This window comes from Cuculus canorus, chromosome 1 (genome assembly GCF_017976375.1).
Source record: "Cuculus canorus isolate bCucCan1 chromosome 1, bCucCan1.pri, whole genome shotgun sequence".
Classification (NCBI taxonomy): Eukaryota; Metazoa; Chordata; class Aves; order Cuculiformes; family Cuculidae; genus Cuculus; species Cuculus canorus.
The window spans coordinates 138980158-138992411 of NC_071401.1; the positions used below are offsets into that span (position 1 = coordinate 138980158).

Below are 12254 nucleotides of genomic sequence, written 5' to 3' on the forward strand. Positions count from 1 at the left end.
GGCACCATTGAATGCAGCCTATTATTACTGAGCCAGCTGATCCGAGCTTCCTCAAAAGTTGTAGACAAACTTTAGCACAGTAGTGGGAACTTTGCACAATTCCCAGGAAAAAAAATGGGATTGTCATACAGCTACTGCAGTCAGCTCTCATTACTAATACTACTGAGCTGAAAATGCCAACTGGTTATCCTAGCTATCAGCTTGGGGTTTACTTTTTGGTTTCTATGGGGGTTTTTGGAAGGAAGATAAATATGTTTTAACAAAATACAAAGTCTGCCTATATCCCCAGAAATAGCTGGTTAAGATTCACCCTAAGTTTCAGGACACAGATATTCAACATTACATTTGTTTCTTGTGTTTTTATAAATACTTACAAGTTTCCTACAGTAATGCTCCAAATTATTTATTCTGTTAGCAGATACTCTCAAAATACATTCAAAATGTTAGTAATAGGGGTTGCTGAACAGTAGGTATATTTCGATCACATGCAAGATTCTCCTGTTCAGCTGTTTTATTTGCAGTTTACTTTATATTTGATATTTCTAAACGAAAAATCAAAGAAATAGCACACTGATAATTGTACAGAATGATAAAGACTGTAGACAGGGAAACAGGAATTTGTGCATGGAATTCAGGTCCTCTCACCACACCCTCTTATTTATTCAAATTTTCTAAAGAGGAAACAAGAAAAAAAATTCCAAGCCTGGGGGCATTATCTGTATGTTACCAAACCAGCCTACAGCAGGAGAATCTTTACCAAGTATACCTTTCTAACAGCTTCCTCTCACTTAACCCAGCAACTGCAAATTCAAGCATGTTAGTTCAATCTCTCTCTTTTTCTCTTCCCTTAGCTAATCTCACTCTACAACACGCTGTGAGACAAGATACCAAGTTCCTTAGGACTTCAGAGACACAGATAGTCAGCAAGGGCCAAAGAACTGTACAACATACTATTTCATAGAAAATACCACTTAATAGATAGAACTCTCCAGTAGTTACAGAATCTACATTTTAACACAGAGCTTAAATCGATGAATGATTAAGTCTTCAAGGATTTTAAGACACTATCATAACCCTGCACCTCCATCTACAAGACAAAACTGTTCCCAACTCTCTCCTGGCATTTCAGCATCCCACCTCAAATATTCCTGAGCTCTTTGGCACATCCCCTATCTTTTGTAACACTCTGCTTGTCTGTCTGATCATCTAAAAGGCATAAGATTATATCGTGGCTGGCTTCCACTCAGAAGCAATCATTTGGATCACTAGGTCAAGCAAGTGACTTGCTGGACTAGATGGAGCAAAAATAATAAAGCATTCTACTGTGCTGCAGTGAGAAGCACACACAAAATGAAATATTTGATCACAGGGAATATCAAATGGCACTCTTGGTAACACTGCTCTTTTCCTACCCAACTCAACAGGCAGGCACTGAAATTACAGCACAAAATGCCCTCTTAGCGTGCCAACCTTTCAGCTTGGCAGTTCAAGATAAAACTTTGGAAAGCTTAAAAACAAGGCGCAGACCTTATTTAAACCACTAAACACAAAGAGTCCCACTCCTGCAACTGAGTGTGTACCTATGGTTGTGGGAAGAAGCAACGATGAGTACACAAATGGATTAAACTGTGATCATAGCAAGAGAACCATGAGAACAATGACAGAGAAAGAAAGTAGCACACTAGCCCTGGAGTGCACAGCAAGGCATAACAACTCTCTACTTCCAGAAAGCCCCTGCAAGTTATTACTGTTATTTCCTCAACCCACAAACTGACATGCACTCAAGATCAGGATTAGATTTAATTTTAATTACAGGAAAAATAAGAAATTGTTATGAGGTTTTAAACCCATTACGTCCCTGCTGTTTTTTTCAGAAGTCTACTCCCATACGTAAGCAATTTCAGACCAAGTCGAGGCTTTTGGGAAAAAAAACAGACAAATCAAATTAACAAAGCTGCAACCCACCTCCCTTTTCCATCCTGCACAAGTTTGAAAAGAAGAAAATGTGACTCCTATGAGTCTTAAAATTCAGACGGAAATCAAAGAACTGACTTTTTTTTCCCCCCTCTTAAGACTTTTAGGCCAATTACATGAGTTTGGGGAATTGACTCACAAGGGTTTTGTTTGTTTTTTAACATTTGAGGTTAGATCTAGTGATGCCCCAGTTCTGAAATACGGGTGTCTGTACAGCTACACAGAATTTGATCCAACGTATATTCAAAGTACATTTTGAGACCGAACCACATAGTTCTCCACACTTCACAATTAAACTACCTTAAGAAAGGTCAAACTAAAATTGTAATTCTTACTTAACCACAATTGTAACACAAAATTTTGATTTTTAATGCTAAACTGGAATTAAAAAAGAGCACAAGTTTCTCAAACTACTTGAAAGGACAAGTTAGTAAAGGAACCTACGGCATTTTAAGGCTGCTATTATGTCCATATTTCATCCTATTTGCAGTTTGTCAATTAAACCGTTACACACAACATCCAAGAAACCAGCTACATAAACCCTATTCTTTTAAACGCGTGACTTAGTAAGCTAAATCAGACCTAAAAGTTAGAAGTCAACCATGTGTGAGAATTCGTTTGCGCCTTTCCACAAAAATCAAGCTGAAGTCTGGTAGAACGAGATGCATACCTTTAACAGCCAAAAATCTACGAAATAATCTTCACATTTACTATTACAGAATTCATTCAAAGATGGCTCAGAACCTCAAATAAATGTGAGCCTAGCTTAATACCGTGCACCCTCACTGCCTGTGTACACCTAATACGGAAAGGCTAATATTTTTAATTTTAGTAAACTGAGCGGGTGTGGGGGGGGTGTGTTGCCCCTATTATGCCATTGAGGTTACCATTCAGTTTTCTGCCTATGGTGCAGAGACCTGGGTGCAGGTATAAGGACATCCACAGAGGATTCCCCATCCTGAAGCCTCGCTACACCCCTCCTTGCGCACCAGCTCAAGATACAACCTTGAAAAACCCCTAAATCACCACCTGAAAAAAATCTGCAGAGGCTGAAGTGAACGGCAACGAAATATCGCCGCTCGAACAGCGCCCCGTGCTCAGATGGCAGAAGGGGCCGCTCCGGAGCTCTCCGTGTAACGCCTAAGGCTGAGGACTGCGGGTGCAGCAGCCCCGGGCCGCGGGGCAAATGGAATCATAGAATCACCAGGTTGAAAAAGCCCTCTTAGATCATCTAGTCCAACCATTCCTATCTGCCATTAAACGATGTCCCCGAGCACCTCGTCTACCCGTCTTCTAAATACCTCCAGGGTTGGCGACTCAACCCCCTCCCTGGGCAGAAAGCCGGCTTTCGGAGGGGACCCCCGCGCCCGCCGGTGCCCGGGCACTGACCTGTCCTCCGAGTCCATGCGGCTGAGCGGCTCCCCGTCCGAGGACATCTCCAGGCTGCCCCGCCGCCCCCCCGAGGCGGCGCTGCAGCTGCTGCCGCCGCCCGTGCCGGTGCCGTAGCCCTCGTCGGCGCCGCTGGACACGCTGCTGGAGCTGCTGCCGCCGCGGCCCAGCCCGCCCCCGGGGCCGCCCTTCGGCTCCTCCTTGGCGTCGGCCTCGCTGCTGCCGCCGGGGCTCAGCGACCGCGTCTCGTCGCTGCAGCAGCCGCTGCTCGTGCTGCTGCTGCCCACCAGGCTGCTCTCCTCCTCCTCGCCGCCCTCCTCCTCCTCCTCCTCCTCCTCTTCCTCCTCCTCCTCCTCGTCCTCATCCTCCCCGTCCCCGGCCTGGCTGGCGCTCTCCGGGCTCGGCTCCGACATGCTCTCCGCCTCGCCGTTCAGCAGCAGCAGCGACTCCGTCTCCGCTGAAGGGGGCGGCGAGGATCCAGCCCCAGGCGGCGCCACTGCTGCTGCTGCTTCTTCCTCCTCGGCGGCGGCGGGTTCGCCGGGCAGCGGCCCCCGCGGCTCCGCCATGTCGCTGCGCGCGGCCGCCATGGCGCCTGCCAACAGCCCCTGCGCGCGGCGCCGGGCGGGAGCGGCAAAAACGGCGGGGGCGGGCGTGCGCGCGGCCGCGCCTCCCCGTCCCGTTCTCCCCCCCCGCCGCGCGCGTGCGCGTGCTCCCCGTTCCCCCCCCCCCCTTCTTCGTCCCGCTCAATCGCAAAGTGAGAGAGAGGGAGAGAGAAGGAGAGGGAGGGGCCGCGGGCGCGGGGGCCGCCGCACGCGCTACGGAGCGCGCCCAGGGACAAAAAGCGTTGGGGTGCGGGTGAAGGGGGGAAAGTGGGGATACGCGGGGATCCCCGCTCGCTCGCTCGCAGCGCCCCGATGGAGTCGCGTCACGTGGGAGGGAAGGGGAAAAGAGAAGGGAAACAGCGAGTTCAGAACTGGTGCGTGCGCGGTGCTGCAGTACTGTTCTGGAATCCCCGGCAGGAGGAGGGTGTGGAGGTATTGGAATGGAGGAGGCCACGAAGTTGGTGCGACGGCTGCGGCACCTCCTGTAGGAGGGCAGGCTGGGAGAGGTGGGGTGGTTCAGTCTGGAGGGACTTCCCAGTACGTGAAAGGGGCTACCGGAAGGCTGGGGAGGGGCTGTTCACAAGGGCATGGAGTGATAGGACCAGGGGTAATTGCTTTAAATTGAAGCTGTGAAGATTTAGACTAGACATTAGAATCATAGAATCACCAGGTTGGAAAAGAACTCTTGGATCATTGAATCCAACCATACCATGTCCGTGAACATCTAATTTACCTATCTTTTAAATACCTCCAGGGATGGTGACTCCACCCCCTCCCTGGGCAGCCTCTGCCAGTGACTGATGACCCTTTCTGTGAAAAATGTTTTCCTGCTATCCAGTCTGAACCTCTGCTGGTACAGCTTGAGGCCATTCCCCCGGTCCTATTACCTGACACTTGGGAGAAGAGGCCAGCGCCCGCCTCTCTACAACCTCCTTTCAGGTAGCTGTAGAGAGCAATAAGGTCTCCCCTCAGCCTCTGCTGAAGGCTAAACAACTCCAGTTCCCTGAGCTGCTCCTCGTAAGACTTGTTCTCCAGCCCCTTCACCAGCTGGTGAGGCGCTGTAACAAGTTGCCCAGGGAAGCTGTGGCTGCCCCATCCCTGGAGGTGTTCAGGGCCAGGTTGGATGGGGCCTTGGGCAGCCTGATCTGGTGGAAGATGACCCTGCCCGTGGCAGGGGGGTTGGAACTGGATGATCTTTAATGTCTCTTCCAACCCAAACCATTCTATGCTTCTATGACACATAAGGGTTAGGACACTGGGGTTGAACGGTGCCTGGCTAAGTAGCGTAATACGCTTTGTGTGGTCCACGTTCAGATGAAATAAAAATGTGTAATTATTAATTTGAAAGGTGAAAAACATGAAGATAAAATTGTCTTCCTGTCTGAAAACTGACAGGTATTGTGTAGGTTTATCTCATTTATGCAGTGTGAAAATACTGTCAGCACAGCACAGTATTTTACAGGATCGATACCCTAGCAAAAAATTACTAATGTGATGAATTTCAAAGCAATGTCTGTACATGTCTTTCATCTCCTATGGAAAGGCACGTCTATTATTTTAATTTTTTTTTTAAACCCATTCTTTTCTTTATAGATAGGAAAAGTTTTGAGCAGCCTTGTCTCTGGTGGGAGATGTCCCTGCCTGTGGCAGGAGGGGGTCGAACTGGATGATCTTTAAGGTCCCTTCCAACCCAACCCATTCTAGGGTTGTGTGACTCCCATGGGACAAGCCCATGGCAACAAGACACTCCCAGTTAGAAAGTGTAGCCACCTGATTCCCCCTGCCTTCCTTCCCTCTCACGGGAGAAACTCCAGCCGCAAAAGCAGGTAGGGTGCAAAGAGTCACGGCTGAGAACTTAGTGACATTTGTACCCATGAGAGGACAGCAGGGGTGGGATGTGAGGAGACTGTAGAGACTCTGGAGCTGACTGGACTTGTGGTAATTAAAATAGAGTGGAAACAGAATGTAGAGCTTACAAGGGAGCGATGAGGCTCTTCAGCAAAGAGAGCTACAGGGTGCAGGTCACGATGTGACATTACCCAGTGAGAACTGTCAAAAGACGAGCTCAGCTGAGGCACGGAGGAGACAGAAAAAGATTTTCAGTGATAGTGACAAAAGGGAATGAAAAAAGCAGTCGTGCCACGCAGTGAGAAGAGACAGCAAAGGGAACAAACTAGATGTGGCCTTAAACCTTCATTTGCAGTAGAGCGGCAAAAGCAGTATGACTAAATGGGAAAGCAAAATATAGATTACTGCATTTAAATGAAAGTAAACCCAAAGAGTTTAATGTACTAAAACTAGGGAAATTGGTTAATTCTTTTGTCGTAAAACTAAATTTGGTTTTGGAGGCATTGGGGTTAGTAAATATGTTGAGGTGGGAATTGTGCCATCTGAAAGAAATCAGGTGGGTATGAGTAGAAGGGAAAAGGTTAAAGATAGCTGAACAGAATGATTGTCAGTCATATACAAGACTTCAGAACAAATTATGGAAATTAAAGTCATTTTAATATTAAAGTGAAATGGGATAAAGTTTACTAAAGGTAGATCATGCCAGACTGATGTGACAGGCTTTTTGACAAGAGTTGTGTCTACATGGATGTTAAGAAAGCTAAGATAAGTTGTCATGTGGAAGTGATTAGCAAAAGTTTCTACTGTGAGGATCTGCAGTATAACAGGAAGGTGGGTAGAATCTGAACACGAGAGGTGAAACCAGGTAATTTCACACATTATTGGAGAGATGAAGAAGGTAATTGAAAACAGAAATTGCCCTTCCATGTGAATTTTAAATGTCATATGTACATCTGTCTATCTTCACCAAATCTTACAAGGCTTGCCATGTTTAAAGAAAATAAAAACAAACCCCAAACTGTGAAGTGGTGGTAATTTAATTTAAAAACAAGCTACAAAACACAGAACCACAACTCAGTGCAGAAAAAACATTGTGCCTTCTGTGCAACAGGAAGAACATCCCCAGTTCAAGTTACAGCAGGCACACTTGGCATATCCATAGAGATCCTAGATTCCAGGAGAAGTTATCCACATAGGATTAAGTCTAGAAAGGGTGCTCCTAAGACCTGCATTAGCATAGCTGGAGATGGCTCCCAGCCCATCAGTAAATGTGCCTGTTAGCAGCAACATCAGCAACCTGTGGTGTAGCAGCATCAAAATAGAATGCCACAGTGCTGAAACAGCAACACAGTATTGGAACAAAGGGGCATGACATTGGATTAATCTTTGAAAACAAACCAATGACATCTAACTTGCAGAGGAGCAGAAGCGAACTTTGGAAACCAATGATAGCAAAAAAAGACATGACCATTTCCCAGATTTCTGGAAACTATCCTCAACTAGAAAATGGAAATGGTAAGAATGCCTAAAAACTAACAAAAATTAAAAGGGCCCCAAGGCCCCCTAAAAAAAAAACAAAACCCAAACAAATACCCCGCCCACCCTAAAATACAAAATATGTATTGCTGATCTACTAACTCCACCAAAATAGTCACCAGGCTCTGAGGTTCTACATCTTCTGCCTTTCCTCTTCCCTCCCAGTAACAACGTGCTCTTGTACTTCACTCTTCTCTTAGGAAGGTGTGGCACTCCCGGCTGGGTGTTGCTGTCACTAGTCTTACCAAACACGAAGCTTGAGTTTTCAGAAACAAACAAAACCCTTTGATTCAGTCAGAAAACAGCAGTAGCTGGAATAATTCTTATGTCTCTTCTACCCATTGGTTCCCTTCTGGAGTTCTCTGCTGTAGCAAGGGAGAGAGTCAGAGAGGTATCAAGCCATAAGAAACCAAAAATATGTAAAGGACTTAGGTAAAACTTACCTTTTGCAACCTAAGAATATGAGAAAAGTGAGAGGAAAGTTATCTCAAAGAATTCCACATACCCTAATGTAACTTGTCCAGATGCACTCTACTGTGTGTTCACAAGTCCATCGATGTACTGGTTTTTGTTGTGGCGTTTTTTTGTTCCAAATCTCTCAGAGTTTCTTGAGGTCTTGTGTGCACGCAAGGCTCCTTGTGTTTCTGTACTGAAGGCAAGCAGGGTGATTCAGACCTCCCACTTCCCAGTTTCCTAAGCAGAGTGGTAGGGATGCCAGCTCATTAAGTAATTTGTGTATTCAAAGAGAGTCAGGGAAGGAAACCTCAGGACACAAATGAATAGGAAGGACAGTGTGAACCTGCCTAATGGAAATCACTTAGCATTTAAGCAAGAGATCAGTACCAAAGGAGTCACTACAGCCACAGGCAGTCATCAAAGAAATACTCTGTGATAATCACTTGGTGTCCTACTCTGAGTTTCTCAAAAACCACAAAATTCTGCATCCAGGCTTGGTCCTTAAGTGCTGTAATAAGGTCCTAATCAAATACAAGCAGCAACAATTACCTGAGTCTCTTTCTCTGAACAAAAATACACAGCTTACCAAAGGTAAATCTCTTCCAAGGTTTCTGACTTTTCAAACCTCTTGAAAGATGAGATCGGTCTGAGAGCATGTGAGTCTAGAACTTGGAAAGGCATCTAAATCGCTTCCATTTGAGTGGTCTGATAAAATCTCAAAAGCGGAAGACTCACTGTTAGGAAATCCTTTGGAAAAAAGGACTTGCACATCCACTTAAGTTTTGAGGGTAGATGTTAGTAGTTCAAACAAAGGGCTTGTAGTATGCTCAGTATAGCTTGGTATGATCATGTTAGCACAGCAACAATGATTTAAAGGTGAGATATGTTTGTGTTGAGGCAAACTAATCTATGTACTTGGAAGACATACTCAACAAAGTACAAAATTAAAAAGAAAAAATATCAATAGATAAACTAGAAGCTTGCTCACAGGCAAAGTGCAAGCAGAACCATTCTCCGCTAGTGCAAGAACAAATTACATTGCAGATACAGCAGAGCAGGGAGAAGAAATTAAGATTTTATTCTTTTACCTCAGGAACACCAGGGTGAAGGCATTCACAATGACAGCAGAATCATTAATGAGCACAAACCAAAGAAAGCATTTCTTCTTTTCCTGAGTCACAACTATTTTGCTGATTTTGAAGGGATTGAAGGACAGTTACATGAGATCATCAGCAGCTTTTGTAAATGTGAGGCAGGTTTTCTCAGTTATTTTTTTTCCCTAACGTTGATCAGCATCAGAATTCTATAATGTGTCGTGTGCAAGCAAAACACTTGGAAACAGTAAGAAAGGCCTGTAAAGAGGGGAAAAAATGCCATAGGCCTAAGATGCAGGAAAAGTGACATCCTGTCTTGCACTTGTTAGGATGCTAGGAGAAATTCTGTAAAACAAAACATTTGGTCACTTTCTCCTACCCCTGCCACTGCATGCATGTCTTAAGCACTGCAGGAAATTCCTGCTGCCTTAACCTCATGACTCACCTTGCTTACAGTATTCTGCCTGCTCAGCAGCCTCTAGAGACTGCACCCTTCCCTTCTTTCTGCCCCACCCTTACCCATCCAAATTCAAGGTCTGGAGTAAGAGGCTGTAATCTCCCATTGCTTCAAGTAAGCATCCAGCACTCGGTTCTCACCCTTGCCTTCAGACCGGACTGAAACTGCCTCGTTCTGCAATTCTGACCCCACCCCCTCCTGCAGCATCCAGTTAATTCTCCCTTTAAACTCGGCTTCTGTGGTGTTTTTGCTTAGAAGACATGACTATTGGAAACTTCAAGCCTTGCTTAGGTTGGGTCAACCAAAGGAAGGCTGCTGAAAGGCATACGGGGCTGGGGTCTGCCTTCTCTCCCCACTGGGGGGAGATGGGGCTATACTTCGGCTTTGCAAACGCTTCGCTGTGATATAATTTCTATATACCGCTCGGGTCCTTCTTCTCCCTCTTCACTGTCCATGCTTTGTTACAGCTCTCGTCATGACACACTGCCTCTTCTGTTGTGCCAGCACAGCTGTCTCTGAAATTTGTGCCACGAGCTAGACCAAGGAACTGCTTTTAGTGGTAACTAGGAGAAAACAAAATAAAATAGTGTTCTGTTGCTGTTAGGTCATGAACCTTCAGAAAATTCCAGACAGCTCAGCTGAATGTAACTGTGCCCACTCTGGGGATGGGTAAAAAAGGAACAGAAAATCTATGATGATGCAAAAGACCAGGAGGTAGTTCATGAGTGGAAAGCCCCATTCTGTCATTCTGGAGCTCATCCAAAAGCACATCCTAACATTCATTATATTTGCATTTGCATTTGCATTATTGTAACAACTTGCAAGCCCAGTGGACAGGAGGGCATCTTTGCATTAAGGCATTTATAAACACAAACAGTAAGAGGAAGCCCTGGTTCCTTAGGTGCTCTGATATAATTAAAAGGAATCAGATATTTTACAAGTGCATAAAACCTCTTCTCTAAAATGCAGGCTAATTCATGTTAAATTTGCTGTCAAATGATATTGAAGGAAAACACAAAAAGCAAACCAAGAAAGCGTGAAGATTTCTTAGAAGTGAAAGATATAGAGCTCTGAGTTCAAGGCATTAGAAGGCCTCATAACATGGTTCATTTATGTGCTTCACAGCTTGTTGCAAAAACTGAAACATAAGCACAGAATTTCAAATCCAATGATAAGATATTAGTTATAGATACCACTGAGAACCAGCGCAGAATTTGCTTCAAAAGCAAAAGCTATTTGCAATACTCCTGCACTATCAGAATATTAATCCTGTCACCCCGTGGCGCTAAATTTTTTGTGAGCTCCAGCAATTTGCGTAAGTATTTACTAAAACTGTGTTGCGCTTTTTTTTGAAACTATTCAGAAAGCTTTCCAAATGCGACATTGTAAAATTTAAATAGCTGATGCAATACATCATATGGATGGGTAACACAATAATATATGTGATACTGCACAAGCAAATAGGACATCTTTCTCTGTCATGAACATTGTTAATATTTTTTATATTAAGATTCAAACCCATATATACATCATCAGAAACATTTTCTTTTCCTCCAGAGGTATCTTATACCTTGTGTACATTTTTCACTTGGCACAGTTTGCTCTTTTTCAATAAAAGGGAGCTGAAATTCTTAAGTCTCAAAAGAATCAACATTCTTAAAGGGTGCAATTTAGATTAGTTTTAACAAGAGATAATTAACATATTTACTTCCAGATTAAAGGCTTTTTACGTGCTGTTAATTTGGGGAATGCATGTTTTCTACATTCTTACGCAAACTAGAGCTGGATCTCAGCTTAAAATGAAGGTGTGCACCTGACCACAAATACAGGGTTGCCACTGGTATGTCCATTTCTTCTCTACAAGTCAGCTACTACAGAGCATTACAATAAAACCTCGGGGAGGTCATCCCAAATGGAGAGGCCAGTTCTGCACAAGTAGGCTAAGCAGTAAATCCCAGCACTTTAAAAACATATCTGTGAAGTCAGGAGCAGGATCTTTCATTACACACATGGAGATTCTTTTCAAAACCATAAAAGTAATTGAGATCTTGTATGTTGCAAAACCGGTGTGTAACCATTACAACCAAACAGACATGCATAATGAATGGAATGCTAATTAAATACAAATCACAGCTTGGAAGGAGTACAAGTTTACAGCAGCTTTTCCATGTTCTTCCAGGGTTACTTTAAAATTCCCCTCCTTCAGTTTGCGGCCATAACTAGAGTATGGGGTTTTCATAGAATATCTTAATTTTGTTTTAAAAAAATAATATTTTATAAAATTTAAATGAAAATTCCCGTGCAGAAATTTAATCTTTTTTATTCTTCTTTTTTTCTTGAAAAAATCCCTTGTGTTTCCAAGACCAAGGTCTTGTGAACACATGTCTTTCCAAACACAGTTTGGAAACAGTTCTCGGCTTCCCAGAACATGCTGTGGTGGGCCAGCAAGGGGGCCCTGAAGATGCTTAGGGGAGTGGAGCATGTCAGATGAGGAAAGGCTGAGAAAGCTGGAACTGTTCATCCCAGAGAAGTTGGGAATCTTATCAAGGCATATAAATATCTGAGGGGGGAGCAAACAAAGAAGATTAAGCCAGGCTCTTCTCAGTGGTATCTGTTGAAGGGCAAGAGACAAAGATCACAAACTGAAATACAGAAAATTCTATTTAAACATAAGAAAAAACTTTTTCACAGTGGGAGCTGTCATGGAGTGGAAGAGGTTGCCCAGAGAGGTTGTGGTAGTGTCATTCGTGAAGATGTTCAAAACACACCTAGACATGATCCTGAGCAGCCTGTTCTGGCTGATGGTGCTTTGAGCGGGGAGTATGGTGGGGTGTGTTGGACTCGATGATCACCAGAGATGCCTTCCATCCTCAACTATTCTGTAATTCTGTAACATTG

At 44.3% G+C, this 12254-nt stretch overlaps 1 protein-coding gene across 2 annotated transcripts in view; it reads right to left on the reverse strand.

The window, feature by feature from the left end:
• Positions 1-4040, reverse strand: part of AEBP2 (AE binding protein 2) — a 49536-nt gene extending 45496 nt beyond the window's left edge. The window contains exon 1 of one of the 2 annotated variants that reach the window (XM_054073142.1): positions 3364-4039. In XM_054073142.1, the coding sequence (XP_053929117.1) occupies positions 3364-3950 (587 nt within the window). In that variant the 5' untranslated portion in view covers positions 3951-4039. Of the gene's footprint in view, positions 1-3363 lie in introns of both variants that reach the window. The other variant, XM_054073136.1, reaches the window with a different exon arrangement.
• Positions 4041-12254: the final 8214 nt, after the last annotated feature.